The sequence below is a fragment of the Manis javanica genome, chromosome 2 (assembly GCF_040802235.1).
Source record: "Manis javanica isolate MJ-LG chromosome 2, MJ_LKY, whole genome shotgun sequence".
Classification (NCBI taxonomy): domain Eukaryota; kingdom Metazoa; phylum Chordata; class Mammalia; order Pholidota; family Manidae; genus Manis; species Manis javanica.
The window spans coordinates 153876563-153900558 of record NC_133157.1 but is presented as its reverse complement, the minus strand read 5'-3'; the positions used below and the strand labels follow the sequence as shown (position 1 = coordinate 153900558).

The following is a 23996-nucleotide window of genomic DNA, read 5'->3' as shown; positions in this document are numbered from 1 at the left end:
TTAGACTGTGAGCCACATCTGACTGGTTTAATGTTGTTAAATGCATGCGTATTACTGATGCAGGTGACTGAAAATTGACTATTTGCTATTGGTAATAAGTGACAAAAATTTTGAAAAGGGGAGTATTATGGTCAAATGTCTTTTACGTAAGGATGAGTCTTTTTTTTTAATTCAATAACTTGTATTTTAGAGAAACTGGCAATTTAAATAAGAGCTAGGTTGATTTATGTCTGCTCTGTAGAGAAGGAAAAGCCATTTTGAATAATTAGAATCATGTTTGATATGCCTGAATTTGTTATCAAAGCACTGGTTAAAGTCTGTTAAGTCATTTTTAAAGTTCTCTAAACTCTATTTAATAACTCTTCATTTGGACTATGTCAGAGAATCTCATCAGAACACCTTGGTGAAGTTTCTGGATTATCTTTATGAATACCATAATTGTAATCCTTACTGCAATTTTGTGTTCAAGTGCTTTCCTATTATCCAGGTAGAGGAAACTAAAGCTTTTAGAGTGTAACTTGTATCCAGACCCAATGGGTAGGAAGGCTAGACCTTGTATTTGAATCCATGATCACACAACCCCAAACCTATGTTCCCCTGGTCCAATTCTAAGAAGATATTTGTGTGCATGAATTTCAGACTTGAGAATGCCAAACTTCAAGGAAAATCAGATAAGAATATTTTTTCCTATGTATTTTTTTATTGTCTTAAAATATACCTAACAAAATTTACCATTTTAACCATTTTTAAATGTACAATTTAGTGGCATTAAATGCAATCACAATGTTGTACAACCATCACTACTATCCATTTCCTGAATTTTTTCATTGTGTCATACAGAAACTACATATCCATTAAATGGTATCTTGCTATATTCCCTTCTTTCCTCAGCTCCTGGTAAACTCTAATCTACTTTCTGTCTCTATTAAGAAAATGTTTTTTAGTGAGAGAGTTTTGTTAATGTTAGGTGATATGTTAGATTTCTTTCTAGAGTGTTGATTATAAATGCATTTCTTTTGAACAAGTACAATGTTTCAATGCAAACTATTTTTGCCTTTTTAATTCATTGTTCTATTTTATATAAAGCATTATGATTATGTATGTTAAGTATAGAAGCCTTTGTGTTTTCATTTTATTAAACATAAACAAATGCTGTTAAGAGAAGAAATTTTTTTTCTGAATCTTACTAAACTGTTTTTCGTACACTGTTCTAGTTAGAGCTTCTTAGGGATAGCATTAGTTTTAATTGACTTTGCCACTAAATTCATCAAAATGGTAGCAAATCCGAAAGATGACAGTCTTTTCTCCAGCCTGCATAAATGTATATCATTTTCTCTTAGCTGATGGTTGTCAAATTGCACATGATTTGATTCAAGCTATTTTTTTAATGGACATAAAATATCATTATTATTGCTTATTATATTCGATTAGTAGTAGTTACTGATGTTGTGCCCAAAGTCGAGAATCCCAGAAGACCACCAAGGAGCCAACACCGATGCAAAAGCAAAGAGCCTTTATTCAAGCTAGCTCAAGCTCAATCTCTCATCTACACCAACGCAGTGGCAAGATGCCAGAGAAAAGAGAGTGAGTTTCAATACCACAAAGGTTTTATGAGGTTCTAGAGCAGTTGGGGTGATGGTCGTGGCTCTGACTGATTGGCTGGATCTAGGGGTAGTTGGTAGGGTGATAGGTCATGGCTCTGGTCAATTGGCAGGGTCTAAGGGTGGTGGGTGAGCTCCTTGCTGACTGGAGAGGAGAGAGACCAAGCTCTGATTGGGTGAAATAGGATCCAGGTTCTGATTGGCTGAGGTAGGATCCGGGTCCCAATTGGCTGAAATAGAATCTGGGAGCTTGCCCTTTCATTCCCCCCTTTCTCTGGATCCTAAGAAGGGACCCAATCATGGGTCTAATAAGGTTTTGCAGTCGTAAGGAGATAAAGGCTGATACTGTTGTCTTAGCACCATTAGCTGGACTGTATTAATTCTATCTTTAATTAAAGTTATCAGTTTATTGAGGATACATGGTCTAAAGGTAAGCAGGAGTAACAAGATTACTAGGGGCTTGTATTGAGCACGGAGGACTATCAGTTGGACGGCCCCCACGTGGTCTTTGACAATCTGGACTAGCCTGTTGATGATACAGGGCCCAAGGGTTAGTAAAAGGAGTAGGATGGCAAGGGGTCCTTGAATATTAAAGATAATTTCCTGCCTTGATTTCTCTCTGGGACACTGGCGCCTTGGTTCGGGCACACATCAAAAGACTGCATGCCCAGCCTCTAAGGTGGGCTGAGATATTGTCTATTTGCTAAAGAATCCTGCCTTTTACTATGCCGTCTACAGCTGGGTCTGCATGCTAAGTCAGTTGCTTGAGCAGCTTGCAAAATTACCTAGTCAGATCTGAAGGAGTTAGTGAAAAACAGCACACAGGCCTGGGCCTTTTAGTATGCTAAAGTGAATCTTATACACGATTACAAATGATTAGCATAATAAAACATGTGCTACTCTTTATCTGGGGAACATTAACTGATCTCACTGAAGAATGATTCTAGAGCTTAAAGTTCAACATAGTTTTAGTAGGGGGGTGGTTTCCAGCATGTAGTTACGTTACTCTGATTGCAAATATATTCTGTCTAAGTCTATGGTCCCTGTCTCATTCTCCCCTCTACAGATAGAGATCCTAGCTGCTGCTAGGGAAAAAGGGGCGATGACCGCTCTAGCTGCTTCGTGCTGAGAAAGGGGCACAGTAAAGGGTGCAGCTAGGTCTCCATCACTGGTCAGTTGAGAGGGCCTCAGAAGGTTGGCGCTTCTATTCTGGGTTTCATTTCTATTACTATTTGCAGTTTTGTGGCCTCTAGGCAAGATAAAACAAATTGTGTTATTAGGTTAAGTAGCAACATCTGGGGTTGGATTTTCTATTCTGGAAGGACAAACTTGATGAGATTAAGAATGCATGGTTGAATATGAGAACTAGAAATATGAAGACTCTAATTGAGAATCATAGTCAGGTATTATGGGGAAACTAGAATTCTGGATATTAGGATTTAGTATAGATAAGACAGCATTATTGAAACAACACTTTTCTCTAAAATCACCCTTATTTTTATTAGAATTAGCCAGATTAAGAAAACAATTAACAGTTGGCTTGATTATTTGCATAAGTGCAGCAAGAAGAGCAATTGATTACATAGGCTCTTTTAAATGTGCCTTGCTGGAACTTTTTGTAAGGAATTTCAGATTGAACTTTTAAAGGCCTCTTGAGGCCAGACAGCCAAGCCAGACTTGCCATTAGGTTTTGCCTGCAGTACCTGTAGATTTGGGTGAATTCCTCTCTTCTCGAGGTCCCCGAAACATCTTGAGGTTCCTGAACCTGCCAGGAAGTGACCTTCCTTACTCACCTGGTAAGGCTGCTGGGAACCCTGTAAGCAAGGTACCAGGCCAGTTCTTCCAAGGGGCTTTGTTGGCTTTATAAAGTCAACCTTAGTTCCTTAAAGCTGTCTGTTCATATCTGAGTTTACGCACGTGTCTCTCAGGTATGACATTCCAGTCAAAGCCTTGGTAGTATAACTTGTGTTTTTAATTGGTCCTCTTACAAGGAATGCAGTTTCTTATTGAACTTATGCAAATAAACATACTGCCATGAAACATAAAAATGCTGAAAGCTTTTAAATTCTTGAGGGGTCAGGTAGAGAGAAAGATAAATGTTTCAATTCTGCTTATAAAGGTATTGTCATTCATGAAACTTGTCAGCCTAAGAGAAAAAGCTTAAAACACTTTATCAGCAACATCTAAAACAAAAAGTCACAAAACCATCTTTCTTAGTTCACTTAATCCTATGTAACCAATACCTGTTCTGCTGAAATCTAGTTCTTTACTAGTGTAGGAGTAATAAAACAGTGACTGTAAATGGCAAAAGACTTACAAATGACAATGGTTAAAGATCTGATGAGAGCTTACTGCAAGACAGTAGACATAAGGAAATTTGGATATTTCTGTAACAAAAAAAACCATTCAGTAACAAAGTTTAGCATCATTCCCTTTGACGGTGCTTTCCAGGTAATTAAGCAGGTAAGTATGTATCAGATAAATAAGCCAAATTAGTCAAATACTTTCTCCAATGAGAAAAAAATTCCTCTGACATGTTCCAGGGGCCCTCTGGAAAATATCAGAGTTAACTAGAGGTAAAAGTACCTTTTTGAATTTGATTTTGGGAAGTTTTCAGAAGAAAGTTTATTTGGCACTTGCTTAAATAGTATTATAGGTTGCTATGAAGCAATACTTATCCATTTAACCAGAATGACAAAATACCTTAAAGGCAAATAAAGAAGTTTACACAGTTGTTAGCAAACTTCAGCTTTTAGTCTTTTTAATATTAAGATGTCATTTTCTTAAATACTCAGACAACTCATTGAGACTTTAAGCATGAGAAACTTCTTTGGTAAAACAATTAGAAAGCCTTTTGCAGTCTTTCATCATTAAGAGCAGACTAACAGTTTAAGAAAACTTTGTCTTTTTAACTCAAAACAAAATTCTAATTTTGCTGTGTACTTGATACCGACACTCATTTGCTTTAATTTTATATAGCATGACCATATTAAATTCTTCCAAAACTTTCTACAACCTTCTTCTTATATTTACAGTTCTCCCTCTAAATAAACAGCTGTACTTTAGAACAAAGTTACTTTCTATTATCAAAAGACACATTCTTTAGCATGCAGAAATGTTTTCCATATTACTTTAAGTAGTTTTAATTAGAACTTAAAACCATTAGGTACCTTAATTTCTAGTGAACACTGAGAAGCAGGCTGTTGTAAACTGTTACACTAGCATTCTTTAGATTGACAAATTTATGAACATTTTATAATTTCTGTAACTATGAGCTTTACAGCACAATCACTAAACATAAAGTATATCAATTTAGCAAAAGTTTAAGATTTTAGGTTACTATAAAGATTCTCAGGCTGCATGTAGGTATACACACTGTAACACACAATTAAAAAGGTATTCACTTGCCACACTCATTTAGTTCACTCATTCATAACAACTATGTTAGATCACTTTCAAGACCTTTACTGAATATTAGACAAAGCCAAGCCTTTAAGCATTTTATTCTTAAAAGATTTAGCAGATAACATTGACTTAAATGACCTTAGGTAAACTTAGGCAGCTGATAATTACAAGGACATGTGCACCTCAGCAAACCCAAATTAGCATTAATGCTTAACATTTTTTATCAGATTTTCTGGAAGTTTTGGAATGCCCAATTTTCGCAAGCGCTTGTCTTTAAATCAATTTCATTAATACCATCCGGAGGTAGAAAGATATTTTCATTTACACACTTAGACACACAAACATACAGACTGAGACATAATGATAAGGTTTTCCCTCTGGCAGCCATCCGACATTGAAAACTGGCTACTCACTAGAACAAAAAGTCTGCCACCGACCCTTCTGGACTTCCACACTGAGGTTGTTAGCTCTTCCCCTAATATCTTTAACCTGTAAGAGAGTGGTTGGATTAAATGTTCCCTCTGGCAGCCAGCCAACGTTAAAGGATGGCCTCTCAGATGTGCAGAAAACACGAAATTTTCCCTTCCTGACATCCGTACTCAAATTGTGAGCTCTCTCCCTAACGTCTGAGAAAAATGGTCTGTCATGAGAGACAAGGGGGTCTTTCTGCGTCTGTCCCATTTCTTCTGTCAACAAGACTAAGACAAACACGACAAACAACAAACAGGTGCCTACAGAGAAGAATCTGCTGCGGCCGCGGAGGCAAAACGGAAAGTAAGTTGAGGGCCTGTTGGACTGCAGCGGCAGCTGACTTTCCTCACAGATGAGGACCTCGTTCTCCAGACAGGGGCAAGGGACATCTCCCAAGACCCCTGGTCAGCGACCCGCCGGCTCGTCCGCCTAAGTCAATGCTGACCCAGATACAGATTTGAGCTCCTACAGGCTTATACAGGCTTGTTCGCGAACAGAAACAGTGAGACACAGATAAAGACAGAATGAGACACAGGTAGACAAGGACAGACAGATAACTGAGTGCACTCACCAGCCGGCACAGGGCCTTCTGGGTCGGGAGTCCTGGGGGTCTCTGGGATCCCAGACGAGCCCCCAAATGTTGTGCCCAAAGTCGCGAATCCCAGAAGACCACCAAGGAGCCAACACCGATGCAAAAGCAAAGAGCCTTTATTCGAGCTAGCTTGAGCTCAATCTCTCATCTACACCAACGCAGTGGCAAGATGCCAGAGAAAAGAGAGCGAGTTTCAATACCACAAAGGTTTTATGGGGTTCTAGGGCAGTTGGTGGGGTGATGGTTGTGGCTCTGGCTGATTGGCTGGATCTAGGGGTAGTTGGTGGGGTGATAGGTCATGGCTCTGGTCAATTGGCAGGGTCTAAGGGTGGTGGGTGAGCTCCTTGCTGACTGGAGAGGAGAGACACCAAGCTCCGATTGGGTGAAATAGGATCTGGGTCCCGATTGACTGAAATAGAATCTGGCAGCTTGCCCTTTCACTGAGAGGTGCTCTACACTTTGGGCAGAACCTGGGCTTTAGTCTTTTTTGGTTGCATAAGCCCATGAGGTTGTGAAAAACCCATAGCTCAGATTCACCCACTTTACTTTGACCTTAAAGTGAAAGCCAGCTTCAGTATTTTGCTTACCTTTGTACCTTCCTGGCTTTACTTAGTTTTTGCCTGAGTAGTCATTATTTTCTTACAGCTCATGGATTCATTTCAGTAGATATTTTCTCTATTTTCCAGCATTTGCATTTGTTTTCAGTGGGAGGGTCAGTTCTCTGAACTAGTTCACTGTTAGAAATGGAAGTGATCTTAGAGACTTTGCTAAACAGAATCATTCTCACCACCTAATTAATCATAGTAGGAATAGGAACACTGGTTTTGTTTTGCTTAGCTAAAAGTTATTCTCAGCATCTGTCTTGCCAATGGGTTTCAGCCCCGGCAAGTTCGCTATGGATTCAGTGTGACCAAAGAAATTGACCACAAAACGCTCTTTGGGGTGAAAGGGTCTTACAAAACTGCTGTCCTGCCCATCTCTCTCTCCTGCTCTAGCAACAACACCGGCCCTCCCCCTTACCTCTCAGGTACAGATAAGCCATCTGTTGCCCAGGTAATTACCTATTGATATGGAGATGAATTTCTCCACCTCTGAGGAAAGATGCAAATGCACTAAAGCCGTACTTCTTTCCACCTCTGAACGCTTATTGATATGCAGATATACTAAATCCTGGTGAGATATTCTGGAAATGTTTCAATTTTACCCACAGCATCTCCTTCCAAATCAGTGTCTTTTACAGAACTGGCTGGAAGAATTTTTTATATTAGCTGTTGTATCTTGCTCTCAACCTCTAAGGAACTAAAGAAGCTTTGACGGGAGGGAGAAGCTGAACCAAAGTTCTTTTTTTAGCCAAGGTCTAGAAGAAACTCTAAGCCCTAAAAGGTGATTCAGTTTGAGAATTTTTGAGCAGTGGCCTTTTTTTTTTAAATTAATCAATCAATTAATTAATTTTGTTATCATTAATCTACAGTTACATGAAGAACATTATGTTTACTAGGCTCCCCCCTTCACCAAGTCCCCCCAACACACACCATTACAGTCACTGTCCATCAGCGAAGTAAAATAATGTAGAATCACTACTTGTCTTCTCTGGGTTGCACAGCCCTCCCCATGCCCCACCCCCCCACATTATACATGCTAATCGTAATGCCCCCTTTCTTTTTCCCCACCCTTATCCCTCCCTTCCCACTCATCCTTCCCAGTCCCTTTCCCTTTGGTAACTGTTAGTCCATTCTTGGGTTCTGTGATTCTGCTGCTTTGTTCCTTCAGTTTTGTTTTTATACTCCACATATGAGTGAAATCATTTGGTACTTGTCTTTCTCCACCTGGTTTATTTCACTGAGCATAATACCCTCTAGCTCCATCCATGGTGTTGCAAATGGTAGGATTTGTTTTCTTCTTATGGCTGAACAGTATTCCATTGTGTATATGTACCACATCATCTTCATTCATCTACTGGTGGACACTTACGTTGCTTCCATTTCTTGGCTATTGTAAATAGTGCTGCGATAAACATAGGGGTGTATCTGTCTTTTCCAAATGGGGCTGCTGCATTCTTAGGGTAAATTCCCAGAAGTGGAATTCCAGGGTCAAATGGTATGTCTATTTTGAGCTTTTTGAGGAACTTCCATACTGCTTTCCATAATGGTTGAACTAATTTACATTACCCCCAGCAGTGTAGGAGGGTTCCCTTTTCTCCACATCCTCGTCAACATTTGTTGTTGTCTGTCTTTTGGATGGTGGCAATCCTTACTGGTGTGAGGTAATATCTCATTATGGTTTTAATTTGCATTTCTCTGATGACTAGTGATGTGGAACATCTTTTGATGTTTCTGTTGGCCATCTGAATTTCTTCTTTGGAGAACTGTCTGTTCAGCTCCTCTGCCCATTTTTTATTTGGATTATTTGCTTTTTTGTTTGTTGAGGTGCGTGAGCTCTTTATATATTTTGGATGTCAACCCTTTATTGGATCTGTCATTTATGAATATATTCTCCCATACTGTGGGGTACCTTTTTGTTCTATTGATGGTGTCCTTTGCTGTACAGAAGCTTTACAGCTTGATATAGCAGTGGCCTCCTTATCACTTGCTTTTTGTATTGTATTCAAAACTGTCTCTTCCTGGCTTTAATACATTACTGAAATGTAAGAGAAAGTAATATTATTTGTATATATATGTGTGAGAGAGAATACAGCATGGGGTGTGCTGTTTAGTTCGAATGTTAAACCGCTTGTGAGTTTTGGCCTTTGCCCTCCTGTCTCTCCCATTTGTGAGCCTAAAGATTTGGTTTTGCCATCTTCTCTTCTCTCCTTGGGTAATCTTACTCTCCATGTGCTCTTGATTAGTACAGAATTACTCCCAAATCCCTCTATCCAGCCCACCTCTCTTCCAAGGACTTGAGACCAGCAAACCCAGCTACTGAATGAACACTTCAATTTAGTTGTTCCTGGGGCAGTTAAGCCTTTCCTGAACCATCAAAGCAATCAGTCTCTTGAATACCATCACCTTTCTTTAGTCCCATGAATACTACCCTAATCTAGGCCATCATCTCATTCTTATCAAGGCAATAATAGCCTTTTTACAGATCTCTAGAAGACTGAAGTGTTCCACGGTGTTAAGCCATTCCCTACACTGGGGCCCAAAGTGTTTTTTCCAAAATATAATTTGTGTTACCACTCTACTAAACAAAACCTTTTGGTGGTTTCCCATTGTTCTTTGTATGTAGCTCAGAATCCTCAGTACAGTTAACAGAGTCCTTGTTACTTTTCTAGTCCCATCCCCTCACCTCTCCCAACTTCAGTTTACACCCTAGCAAACTAGTTCTAGCAGTTCTTTTGTAGAGTCTCCAGGGTTTTCTACCTAGGCAATCATACTGTCTACAAATAAAGACAGTTTTAATTTTTCCTTTATAATTTGAATGTCTTATGTTTCTTTTTGGCTCTGACCATAAATATTGTGTTGAAATGGTAGAACAGACGTCCTTACCTTGTTCATTGTTATAGGGCAAAGCTTTTAGTTTTTTATTGCTAAGTACGATGGTGGGTATAGGTTTTTCCTAGATGTCCTTTATCAGGTGAGAAAGTTTCCTTCTTTTCCAATTTGTGTTTATCATAAATGGGTATTGAATTTTGCTGAATACTTTATCAGTTGAAATTACTATATGATTTTTTCTTTTTATTCTATTAATAAACTGAATTACATGTATCTTTTTTTAACATTAAACCAATTTTGGATTCTTGGGAAACTATTTAGTCATAATGTATTTCCTTTCTATATATTGTTGTATTTGGCTTACTAATATTTTCTTGAAGACTCTTGTTTATATGTTCATAAGGGATTTGGTCTTTGGTTTCCTTTTCTTATAAGATCTTTGTGTGGTTGTGGTATCAGCTGGTTTTTAGCAATTTTATTGTATGTATCTTGGTGTGATTTTCTTTGCCTTTTTCTCACTTGGGTTTCATGGAACTTCTTTGACAAACCCCATCTGGATTGAGAGTTATCCTTAAATTTGGAAAATGTTTAGGTAATTTCTATTGATCTTCTCTTTAATAGTTAAGGCCAACTGTGTGTTTTTTATTTTAGATATTTTATTTGTCAGCTATAAGTGATCCACTTTTTTTAGAGTTTCAATTTCTTTTATTGATATGTGCCTGTTTTCCTTAGATCTTTGAATATATTTATAATAACATGTTTTTTTTAAGTTCCTGTCTGCTAATTCCATTGTCTTGATCATTTCTGTGTTTGTTTTTATTGACTGTTTCCCCCTCTGGTTTGGGTCACATTTTCTTGTTTATTCTCTTAATTTGTAATTTTGTCATCCTTAAAAGAGTGCTGAATTGTGATCTGGCAATTTAGTTACTCCTTTTCAGCATATTATAAGCTTTGTTAGTGTGTGGGTCTAGAAAAGTGCTGTTCAATACAACTTTCTGTATTAATGCCCTAAGGTATGCCCTTGTATGCCCTTCTCCTAAGTTATGACATTTCTGGAGTCTCTGGAATGTCCCAGGTACGCTGTGGGAGCTCTTCACAGTGGCTGGTGGAACTCAAATTTTGTCTCCCAACTCCCCTGTAATAGTTTTTTCCCCTGGTAGTTGTTTTTTTTTTTTTTTTTCTCCTGGCTTCAAGGAATTTCATCTTACTTATGCCTAGCTTAGTATTCAGTGAAAATCTCAAGGAAGGGCCCTCTTTTTACTTCGGGAACCCAATTTTCTTCACAGCTCTTTCTCTTTGGTACTGAGGCCTACACATTCCAAGTGCCTCAGCCTCCTGGAACTCCAGTCTCTCAGTTATAACGCTGGAGAGTCTTAGAGTTAATTGGTAGAGACCTTGAAGGTCGTTTGTTGTAGCCTGCCCCACAACCTCCTTGACAGAGGCTAGTTTGAAGCATCTCCTTTCAATTTACGTCGTTCTAATTGTAGAAAGTTCTTAGAAAGTGATATTGAGTTGAATTGTGTTCTCCACAAACTTCCTGCCCATTGCTCCTACTTCCTCCTCCTGTGGTTTCACAGAATAAAGCTAAGCTCCTAAGGTTATTTTATCTTACAGCTGTTTAACACATTGCCTCCTTTTTTATTTCTTTGCCTAAAGCATCTCGCTTCATAGTACTATTTTTCCTTATGCATTATCCTTAAGTGCATTTAAAAATGTCATGCATATGCACATTTCCAGTGTGATACTCAGAACTAATAGTCTTATAAATATGGCCTGTATTGAGTGAGAATAGTGGAGCATCCTTGACCACAGGATGCTTATCTAATGCTCGTGCCTCCTAAGATTGCCTGTAACTTACTGTCTTATTAACTTAGAGCTTAAACATTCTGACCTTTTTTTAAGGAAACAGTTTTTAAATCATTTCCAGTATTGTTCTATACACATGAAATTTATTTTATATCAAAATGCAGGCTTTATTCATTTTTTAAGTTATGTTGTAATTAAGCATGCAGGTTTACCCTTGTGTTTCATATGCAGATTTGATATTCATTTGACTGATCTGCACCCCAGAAATAAACTGTGGAACAAAATAGGGTCAAATGCACAGTTCTGTTAGTAACCTCTAGCATTACTCCACTGCTTTGATATCAAGTACTCAAAACTCAGGGCACATTTGTTTAGTCAGCTAGGAGTCTGCCTAACTGTGATATGAGGCTCACATTGTTCTGTTTTGTTGTTAAAGATGCCACCAGAGATTGTGTACAGCCTTGCTGAAATTAAGGTGTCCCATGTCTGACATTCTCTTGGTCTGTTGTATTAGTAGACCTACATTTACAGTATTCACAGTGAATACTCCTTTTCTAATCCCAAACTTTACAGATCTACACTACCATTTTTTTCTTCTGGAAATTGTGACCATTTCCAGTTCTTCATAATTTTTATTACATTATGAACAATGGTTTGATAAGCAGATCTCTAAGTTCTATTAAATTATAAGATGTAGTTTTCTGTATTGGAAGACTTGAATATTTATAAAATGCCAAGGTGTTTTTATTACTTCCTTCCTACTAGGACTAATCACATGCCCATTGCCATCAAATACTGGGATACTGTGTAACAAAAAAGCTAATTCAGAACTCTAAATTAAAGTATGACACAAAGGTCTTAAATTGACTGGTAAAACTCTCATGTTTCCATAGTTTTTAAATAATGTTTCTTAGTTATCAGAGCTTAATTTTTCATTAGTTTCTTATCTCTCAAAATTCATATCATTTGAAGAATAATAAAATCTGATATATGGTTTTTAGTAAAAGAAACAAAAACATGCCTTGATTTATTGTTATTAAAATTAGCTGGAATTCAAAATGATAGGAGCACAATTGTAGTGTTTTTACTACAGTGTTCACATTTTTCTGTTATAAATTTGGTTATTGTTTTACATAGACCCAACATTTGTGTAAAGAACTCTGGGATAGGCTATTTCTGTCCATGAGATTCCAAAATTATAGGCACTGATGTCAATGCAGATGAGATTAGCCAAATTTGGTCAAGAGAGGAACATGCGGAGTCTCCATATGGATAGCTAAAGATTTAGTGCCAGGATTGACAGGTGTCCTGTGGGTGGCAGAGAGCCCCATAAAATTTACACTTGAGCAACTTCTCTAAGGCACAATGATCAAAGTCATACCTTTTCTTCCTATTGATCACACTCCTAAAATAGTGATGTCTGCTTGTAATACCTTCATTTTTCAGATACTAGTTTTTTAAGCCTCTGAAAGGTAAAACATTTTATACTTTCTTCTTATGGTATAAAATTCTATTTTAAAAGTTCACCTGTGTCCTACACATTAATTTTTCTGGCAAAGTGATTTTTTTTGTCACACTGGCATGATTCACTAAGACTTTAAAAAAGATTTAAAAAGTTAATGTAAAAGAATACATGTGTTATTAGTGTAAAATAGGCAGCTATTTCTTTAGGGATAATAAATTACATAATTTGATCTGGAAAGATTAATTTTTGGGAGAATTATCTAAGAAGCTATGTTGTTAAAGAGTGTTTATACTAATTTTGTAAGCTTTTTTAATTTCACCTTACTGAAATTTTTGTTAAGAGAAACCTTGTAACTTACCAAGATAAATTAGTAGTAAATAGTTCTCTCAAAATAAGAAAAAGTTTTAAAGTCATTAGGTTCATACCATTAAGAAAGTTAAGTGTACTTGTTTTAAGGAAAATCTGTATTGCCTGAGATTTTCTTAAGATTTGAGTGATGTACAGGTGTAAAGCAATGGAGGATTTATAAACCTCAGTGGCTATTTCTCTTCAATAGGAAATTTTCTGATTGAAGGGATTTCTTGATCATCTTGTCATTTCAGGGTCAGATAGTCAAAATTTTTAGAAGAGGATGCTGGGGAGCTGTTTTCGGGAGTCAGCGTGTTCCTTAGTGTGGAAAATGGAAGTCAGGACTCCAGCACTACTAGGCATCTCAGGGCACCGGGCAAGCACAGCACCAAGCTCCTTTCATGGACCATTGTTAAGCCTAAAGTTGGGATGGAATAGAGTGGTTAGGTCATTAGCGTCCTTAGGTCTTAAATTTTAATTCTGATTTAGCCTAAGATTCATTCAGAGCATACTGTGAGCTAGGTATTATTTTATAGATGTTACTTGACTCCTGTGAAGGGTAGGAAAATAAGGCCCAGAGAGGTGGTAACTTGCCCAGGGTCACTGAGCTCTTGGCAGTAAAGCTGGGAAATCAACCCAGGCTCTTGTCTCCAAACCCAGTACAGTTTTGAGATGGTAGAAGTATTCTCCACAGAAATTCATTTAAACTAGAGAACTTTTAGGACTGCCTTTCTTACTTTTTGTTTTGTTTTGTGTCTCAGTTCTGATTCTTTTGCTTATCTCCTGTTCAGTCCTAATCTATTCAACTAAAAGATTATTGAGCTCACCATTAATCAAAAAGACATTTATAAAAATATTAAAGTAAAACAAAAATAACAGCCTTGAATTTGCTTCTCAACACATGACTCTTTAAGCAGCTGATTGGAAGGAAAGTGTGAAGATGGAAAGTATCCCTGAGCTAAGCCGCATGGCGTGGTGGGCTAATTTGGAGAGTACAGCACAAGTTAGAGGAGCAGGTAATGACCTCAAGTCCGTTTTAGCTCGTGACCCAGGCTACATGGCCTCTTACTCATGATCACCAGCCCACCAGCCTTTCTCCTGAGAATTGGGCTAATACACATTTGCTGCTCTGCCCTACACCTGGGCATCCTTCAGGTTTGATAACTGGAACCTTATGGGAATAAAAGAATGATCAAAGACCTGTACAATCACACCTAATTTCATGACAAAATAAAATTTTCTCAATTTGTTCAAGGATTGCACTACAGCTTGCTACTTCATGAGCAGGAAGAGGGGTACATAATGTATAATGTATAGTGAGAAATTTGTGTTAGAAGTGGTTTCAGTTCAGGAAGATTTTGAGTTAGACCTCTGAATTTAATTTATGCTTCATTTTGGCAGGTCTAGAATTAACTTTTCTTTTAAATAAACTCTTTGTACTGAGGATTGAATAGTGAAAATAGCATTACTATTTGAACTATTGGGACTATTTTCAAATATTTTAGTACCATCCTCTGTGTATAGTTGATTCATTGTCATGGACTACAATCCAGACACAGTTTTGTCTGTCTGAGTACTTCTCCAGCCAGTCCTCTTCTCTGCAACTCCATCATCCGGTCCAGGCTATCCTTACATCTCTCCTGGAAGTCTGTAGTGGCCTCCTTATCACCCGCCCAAACCCTCCCCCAACAAACTATTCTTGACCAAAGCCTAAAATTCGTCAACCGGTTGAGAGGGACTTATAGGACAAAGACAGAACACCTTTATGGGGGCCTCCAGTCTGGCTCACATTCCAGTCTCCCCATCTCTCCTACTTACTGTGCTTGGTTTTGTCTGCCACTCAGCTGTCATGTGTCAGTCTTCACAGATCAGTCTTCCGATTCTCTTCGTGTTCTTGCCCCTTCATTTCAGCTCAGGGGCATTTCAGGGGCTCTGGGGAAAAGTCCCCTTACCTCTCGATTAGCTGAGACCCAGACTTTGTTGGCAGGTCCTATATCTTCACTTAATGGCACTTATGGTTGCAAATTTATATTTTTTGGCAAATTTTGATTAATGTAGGCTGACTAAACTGTAAACTTCACAAGGGCAGGAGCCATATCTGTTTTTACTCACTGATTACGCCCCTGGCATCTAGCATAGGGCCTGGTGCATAGTTTCATCTTAATAAGTATTTGCTGAACACTTGAATGAAAGATTTATAAAAGATTTTTTTTCTTAGAGGTACTACCTGCAACCTGGTGGCTGTTACAAGATCATGAAGATGGAGGAGTATATAGGCACAGGCTATTAGAAACACACAGCCAAAAGAAGGAGACATCTACCAAAAATACTGTAATATAAGCTAGACTATATTTGATGCTTGGTACTAATATACTCTAAATTGTCTAAAAATACACCTTTAGACTGACATTTGTCAGTCAGAATCCAAAATGAGTGAATTGTAATGTTAAATAGCACAGACAATACCTTGCTAAAGGCTCTGACATTCATAATGTAGTCTATGTCTAAAGGAAAAAGTTGAGCAAATTCAGAGTTAAAAGTTGAAAAGATGACTAAAAAGCATTACTATTTTTAAGTGCCAGGACATTATATCTGAGAAGCTTGTCTGTGTAAAAGAAATGAGGAAATTTTTTGTACTGCTAAACATTTTTGAAAGTATTTTCAAAGCACTATGTTAGTATCAAGACTGTGGAAGTGTTTGGGGCTAGCCTGAAACCTCCTTCGGCTTCATTTTGAGACCGTTAGATCAGCCGTCACTAAGGTTTCTTCTTTTCCTCTTCCAACATTACTGACAGAGCTCTACCCCAGCCCTGGATTGTGACATGAAGCACGCGCTGGGGAAGAAGGCTGGCTGGCAGCGCAGGCTCAGAGGGGTCAGGTGATCGTTGTTTGACGGCAGCTGCTTGAGGTTCAAGGCAGTCAGTGTCCACTCGCTTCTGCCTCAGGACAGCTGGTTCTTATCAAACTCCTAACTCATGCAGCGGGCTTTTGATTGATCCAATGGGAATTACACTGATTTGGTGTCTGCCTTTGGTTCTTATCAAGTGGGTTGCCTCTAAGGTAGGCCATCTTTACTTTTAGGGTGGTGACACATCATTAGTTTGTGTATTTGGTAGAAATGAAATTGCTAGTTGAGTTTCTTCTTTTGCCTCAGTTTTTATTTCTTTGATTAAAAGAGCTATGAGTTTTACCTGTCAGCTGAAAAGCTTAAAATTACTGTGTGAAATTTTTATTCTCCCACCTCATGCCTCCTTAAGGGTTTTTTGTGTTATGATTCCTTAGTATCAAAGTAGGTTTCCTCAGTAATATTCCTGTAAAGAAGTTCTTTATAATTAAAGAAATTCACCTTTTAAGGTTATAAAAATTTTTAACAACTTAAGACTTTTAGTGTACATATTTTAAATAGTCTTTTTTGGAGATCAAGTATTTATTAATGCTTGTGTATTTAAAGTATAATTGTTGAGGATTTCTAAACAATTACAAATTTTTAAAAAACTAAATACCATTCTCTGTCATGTTCTCTCGTAATGTTTTGCTGCTATTAAAATGTATGCCTCACTTGTATAATATATTGAAACAATGTAAGATTATTATATATTTGTTGTTTTTTGAAGTCTAATTCTAAACATCAGGCTTGAGAAATGCTTGATAGAATGCTATCCATTTGCCATCTGGACAAGAGCCTAAAACTAAAGTAGAAAATATTTAAAATTACGCTATTGGAAATTTTTCTATGCTTGTGTAAAATGATTATATCTTTCATCCCACATACAGCTTTTTCTTCCTGTATTTAGAAATTGAAGAGTATTAACTTAAAATTTATAAGGCCATCACTATTTGCTGAACACAAAGCTTCTGTAAAGTCAACTTTCTTTTTTTAAGTCAAGTTTTAATCCCTGATACATGATTTCTCAAGTATGTGCTTGTTTTAAGCATAATTGGCTCTTTAGTCCTGTTTTCTTGGTGAAAATGGTTGAAGATATCTCTTAAAAAACAGTATACTCAAGTTTTTAAAATCCTGTGTTTTCTAAGTTAAGTATTAATTTTGTTGCACTGACAGCTATTTACTCGTTTTTAAAGGATTAGCTGCCAGGTTACTGAATGAAGGTCAGGTTAATATTAATAATGCGTTAGTTGAATTGAGGATGTTTTTCAGCGACTTACTTTTTTTTATAACCACCAACAAGGTTGAAATAGAAAGAATGTTAATATTTTAATTTTGTGACTTTTCAAAAAAATTGTGGTTTGTATTGGGAAAAATAGCGGGGAGACCATCAGTGCAGTGTTTTAGTAGGAACTCAAATATCAGAATGTTTTCTAACATATGTAAAATGAATATGATATACCCTGAAAAAGCTCATTTTACTGTATCAGAAAAAAATACCTGCTTTCAGACCTTTGAATGGGCTTCCTCTTTTATAGTATGTTCCTCTTTTTTTGGTAATTTTACCAAAAAATTTAGTTCACAAATGCACAAAACCGGGCCAATAAAACCTACTCTCATAGAAGACATATATGAAAGCACCTGGAACATTTTTCAGGCGCAGAGTGGGAGCTCAGCAAGTGTTAGTTAATATATCACTACTTTTACCATGTAAGGGATACACATGCTTTTGCTCAATGGATCATTTTAGTGGAAAACTTGAAGAAGATAAAAACAGTGGCACTTTATTCAGTTTTTAAAAATGTGTGTCTTTAAAAGTTATGTGTTAACTAATACTGGAACAACTTTTATGCCTTTTGTCATTTACTTTGTAAGTCTATTCTTTTTTGGAATAGTGATTCACGCTGATTCAAGGTAAGCGAGTATCTTCCGAGGGCACTCAGGCCTCCTCCTAGCATGGCAGTAGATCCTTCGGAGCCTTACAATTTAACTTGTTTATGCTGTGCCTGTCAGTTTCTGATTAGCTCAGCCTCACCCATGTTTTGACCTATACTAGTTTGCTTTACAAGCTGTTCCCAGGATGGCTAAATTAGAAAAGTCACAAGTAGAAGCTTCTCAGTTATTTCCATTCAATGGTGAGGTGAGGTTGGACTGTGGATGATAGCCCAGAGTGTTTTATGACTGATAGTGTGGCACAGGATCTTATTAAAATTGTTTTATTAAAAATAAAATTTTATTAATATATAGCTTTTAAATGAGCATCTTTAAACAATATATGTTAAGTCTGTACTGGAGTATTGGTGTATAAAGCACATATAATTGTTTAAAATAATTGATTCTAATATGGAAACCAGACTTTTATAGTTCTAATTCAATTTTACTGTAAATAAAAATTTCATTGTTACAAATAATTTTTAGTGTATTTTTCCAAAACGAGTTATTTTATTCTACCTAGATTGCTTAATGAGAGAATTTAGTAACATTCATTTTAATCTGGGTCCATGAGGAGATAAATGAATGGAGGATCATTCAGGATAATTCATTGATGGGTTCAGAAATATATTTTTTAAAGTCCATTATGTAAAAAAAAAAATTTTGTCTTGTTTGGATTTATTTTGTAAGATTTATGTCTTGTGATTTAGTATGGCATTTAAGCCAAATATCTGTGGACCAGACTTAACCTAAATTAGTAATGAATAGATTAACTTGAATAATTTGCACATCCCTAAGTAATCCTGTTCATATATATTTAAAATTAAATTCTCTTCACCAAGGTTTTATTATGATTAATACAGATCCTGCCATTTTCATATTGAAATGAATGCCTCTACAAATAAGTTTAAAGTGATTACCATAAACAAATTTAGTATGTCATAGTTATAATCTAGATTATGTTCATTACCCAGTTTTAGACTTACACTATTTTATGTAACAGAGGCAGATATTAGTCAGTCTTTCTCAATCCTTAATATGTGAAGTGATAAATGAAATTTTGCCTTCCTAATCAGTGGTTGTTTTAGTAAATAGCCTTCCTACATTAAAAAATTAATAATGCCAACCACTGTCTTAACAAGGGCTGTTAGAGATAACAAGTTAGATTTAACAAGCTATTTATCCCAGTTGTTATTGGACACTAGCAGGTTGGATAAGTATTGGCCCTGACAAGCTATTATACAATGATACCTGTAGTTTCATTAATATGGTTTGCTGATAGAAATATCTATTTTCATGTCTGCACTTGCCAGGCTAGTAGGTTTTCCTCTAATATGGCAATATTAAGGGGAGTCCTGTAATCTAATAAAGTAGATATCTAATGAAAGTGTGGAGTTTGGAACAGCAGGCATGAGTGGTGCCTCTTAATCCCAAGTGATTACAGTGGCTGTTTGCTCCAAATAAATAGTTTACTGTGAAACACTGCAGGAGGCTTCCTTAGGATACTCTGTTGGTGGAAGACACTGGAAGCATGCTGCCACCAAGGGTGTGTTCTGCATGATTTAGTCCCTTGGGATTGAAATTATGCTTTTCTTCATTGGTTTCTTTGTAGTTGATTTTTATTTAATTTTAATTTGACTTATTTTGTGACTATGTAATAGCTACACATGCTACAAAGTTCAAAAGCTATACATTGAAAAGCCCTCCTCTTACCTCTATGCTCTACCATCTTGGAGGCAACCAGTGTTGAAAATTAGAATTTTATTTTTGTTTGAATTATTGTTCCTTTTACATTTCATGAACTCTTAGTTCCTGTTTTTTTAAGGATATATGAACTTGCATAAGAGTTTGATAATTTTCCTTACATGGTAACTATTGTGTAGATAATAGCTTAATGATTTGGGGAGTTGGTTTTGCATAGTAAAGACAAATGAGGGCTTATTAAGTAAATTTTTTTTAATAATAGTGAAAAGCAGGATTTTCTTTGAGATTTCTAGATATAGGTTGAGGAGTTACAAATCTCATGCCAGAGTTTTATAAGTGAACATCATTAATCTGACATGTAAAAATCCTACCTTGTTGCATTAATGTGTAAGTGTACTTCTTTTGTTAATGAAGTCAGGCATCATTTTTTTGTGTTTATTGGTTTATTTCTTTCCTATAAATACTATATTTACGTCCTACTTGTTTTTCTATACTACCATCATTTTCTAATTGATTTGTAAGGCACTTCTTATTTTTCCTTTTCCTTGTCCTTTTTAGTTATAGTAGAGAAAACTAGCCCTTTGTCCTATTTGAACTCATTTTTCTTGGTTTAAGATTTGTCTTTTGCCTTTGTTTATGATTTATTTTACCATACATAATTTAATTTTTAAATGGCCAAGTGATCCAGTTTTCATGACTAATGGATTTTATAGAACAGTTAGAAGGGCCTTTTCTACTTTAAGATTTTTTTTAATGCAGTCCTGTTTTCTAATATTTTCATGCCTTAATTTTTTACATTTAAATTTTTGTTCCAAGTGTAATTTATTTTGGAGTAGGCAGGTAGAAACATAGCCTTATGTTCTTCCAGATAGCAACCATTTAGTATTTTTAAATTAAATATTTTCCCCATACATCTTTTAATTTATATCATATACCAAATTCTTATATATTAGATTAGATTCTAAATTACCTATAGACTATTTTGTCTATTTCTTTGTAGTGTCACACTACTTTATTAATAGTTCATAGCACTAGTTTTATTTATTACTATTTTTTTAAGACTTTCTTACCTGTTCAAGTATTAGATCACTGACTGTGTTAGGCACTATTCTAAACATTGGGATTTATTCTAGATCTGGGGACACAACAGTGAGTGAAATCCCTACCTCCACAGAGCTTAGATTCTAATAGTTTTGGTCAGATTTATCTTGTAGCTTTTTGATTCTGTCTTTATATCAATTCCATTTTTCATTAACTTATTCATCAACTTACATATTATTCTTTTTTGCAACAAATGTTTTTTTATTTATGATAATGCATTCAATCATTTATTTACCAAATATTTATTTTAGTATCTACTAAAAGCTATTGTTTCAGGGACCAGGTTTACAGTGGTAAATAGGACAGACACAGTTTCCACTCTTGTGGCTTTTATTTTAGAAGAAACAAATTAACTTGAGCTAAGAGCTCTACCGAGCCTGAAAGTAGGGAGCTGTGGAAGAGGGTAACTCTCGGATGGCTTTGGATTTGGTAGTCAGGGAATGTCTCTCTGAAGTGATGACATGTCATCTAGAAGCTCAGAGGTAGTCAGGGAACAGTGTTGGAGCAGTCCTGGGCAGAGGAACAAGTATAAAGGCTGTACATTTGACCTGGTTGAGGAAAAGCAAGGAGGACAGTGTGGCTGATCGTGGTGATGAAGAGAGGGTGGGGGAGGACAAGAGGACCAAGGGTCGTCAGATCCTGGAGCCTTTAGAAATCAGAGCTTGGTGTTTCGGCTTTATTCCACTGGAGGATTTTGAGCAGTAGCTGAAATGTTCACTCTTACGTCTGTGTGAAGAGTGGACTGGGGATCAAACAGGGCAGTGGGAAAACCGGTCAGCATTCCATTTAAGGAGCCTGAGGCAGAATGTGGAAGTGCAAATAGAGGAAGGGAGTTGAGTGTGACAGTCAAGTTGGCAGAACTTGCTAGGGGTGTTTCACCTCATATTTTTTTTTGTTTTGTAAGTATATTTTAAATTTGCAGTATGTTATCTTTTATACTAGTTTTATTGAAATATTCACATACCATACAATTCACCCATTAAAATGTGTACAGTTCAGTTATTTTTAGTATATTCACAGACTTAGTGCAGACTTTACCATGATTAATTCAAGAACATTTTCATCAGTGTACATTGAAACCCTATATACTCATTAGCATTTACTCCCTATTTCCCCCCAACTCTAGGCAACCCACAATCTACTTTCTGCCACTATAGGTTTGCCTATTTTGGATATTTCCTATAAATGGGACCGTGCACGCTGTGGTCCTTTGTGACTGACTGGCCCTTTTCACTCAACACACTGTTGTTGTCAAGGTCCGTCCATGGTGTAGCATGTATCAGTACTTCATTCCTTTTGTGTCTGAATAATACAACATTGTATGGATCTACCACCTTTTATTTATCCATTAGTTAGTTAGTGGACATTTGAGTTGTTTCCAGTTTGGGGCTATTGTGAATAATTTTGGAAGATATTTTTTATATGTTTATTTTTAAACACAGATATATTTTAAAGTCTTCAGTGGCACTCTGTCTTTTGTTTTATAGGTTAAATGTTTTCTCAAATTTTGAGTACACAAATTACATTTAAAAAAATTATATTTCTTGCTAGCCTCTGGGACATTTGGCTGTCATTTTGTTTTGTGTATTTTTAGCAAATAGGTTTCTTCAGATGTCTGATGATTCTCTTTGTTTATTCACTTATGTTTAAATGAAGAGAATAATAAAGTACTTAGGCCATGTCTCTTCTTTACTTCTACTCTGTAGGAGTTCTCTTCCCACTTGGGCTTATCCTGACATTAAATTTCCATCTACTGCATGTTCTTCACTCTTTATCCGCTTTTTTGTAGTAGTACTTAACTATATTGTATCATAATTATCTGTCTTCTTCACAACTAGAGATTTCAAGGGTAGATACCATATCTAACTTAATTTTGTATGTCAACTTCTCTTGCTCAGTGTTTCACAGATAATAAGTATATATTTGTTGAATTGTACATTATATCACATTTAATTGTCACACATTAAAAATGTATGTCTTTTTTTCTAGAGGCGTGGAGCTATATCGTATGACAGTTCTGATCAGACGGCATTGTACATTCGTATGCTAGGTAAGCATTTTTTATTCTGTACCAGTATTAGTTATTTTGATATCTACAGTTGAGATTGGGATATCTGTCATTATATAGCTTTTCATCATTGTTTGTAGCAAAAATAATCTCTTACTTTGAAGTCTAAAGTCTGAAAACCAATATTGAATGAAATGAATAAAGAGAGTCATTTTATTTATTTCTTTTTTTAAATTTTTTTCTTTGAAATACCTTTTATTGTGTCAAAAAGAGTTCATAATAGGGAAGAGTTCCTTTTTTCTTTTTGTCTTTCATGACATTAATGTTTTTGAAGAGTCCCAGTCATTTATTTTGTTGTGTCCTTCAGTTTGGTTTGCCTGGTGTTTCCTTACAGTTATATTCAGATTAGGTACTTTGGGCAGAAATTCAACAGAATCCACAGTACATTCGATCAGGAAGCACCAGCCATCAGTTGGTTCCTTACTGGTGACTTGAACTTTGATCCCTGGATAAGTTTTTTTTTTTAATTTTTTATTAAGGTATTATTGATATACATTCTTATGAAGGTTTCGCATGAAAAAACAATGCGGTTACTACATTTACCCATATTATCAAGTCCCCACCCATACCCCAATGCAGGCACTGTCCCCAGTGTAGTAAGATACCACAGATTCACTGTTTGCCTTCTCTGTGCTACACTGTTTTCCCCATGAACCCCCCACACCATGTGTGCTAAACATAATACCCCTCAATCCCCATCTCCCTGCCTCCCCACCCACCCTCCCCACCCCTCCTCTTTGGTAACCACTAAGTCCCTTCTTGGAGTCTGTGAGTCTGCTGCTGTTTTGTTCCTTCAGTTTTGCTTCTTTTTTATACTCCACAAATGAGGGGATTCATTTGGCACTTGTCTTTCTCCTCCTGGCTTATTTCCCTGAGCATAATATCCTCCAGCTCCATCCATGTTGTTGCAAATGGTAGGATTTGTTTCTTTCTTATAGCTGAATAGTATTCCATTGTGTATATGTACCACCTCTTTTTTATCCATTCATCTACTGATGGACACTTAGGTTGCTTCCATATCTTGGCTATTGTAAATAGTGCTGCAAAAAACTTAGGGGTGCATATGTCTTTTTAAGTCTGAGAAGTTGTACTCTTTGGGTAAATTCCAAAGAGTGGGATTCCCGGGTCAAATGGTATTTCTATTTTTAGTTTTTTGAGGAACCTCCATATTGCTTTCTACAATGGTTG

At 36.5% G+C, this 23996-nt stretch overlaps 1 protein-coding gene across 3 annotated transcripts in view; it reads left to right on the top strand.

Annotated features, from left to right (window-relative positions):
* Positions 1-23996, top strand: part of PDE7A (phosphodiesterase 7A) — a 147466-nt gene that overhangs the window by 51358 nt on the left and 72112 nt on the right. For 2 of the 3 annotated variants that reach the window (XM_073229595.1, XM_036998150.2), the window contains exon 2: positions 22730-22790. In XM_073229595.1, the coding sequence (XP_073085696.1) occupies positions 22730-22790 (61 nt within the window). Of the gene's footprint in view, positions 1-14861; positions 16180-22729; positions 22791-23996 lie in introns of those variants that run through there. The other variant, XM_036998151.2, reaches the window with a different exon arrangement.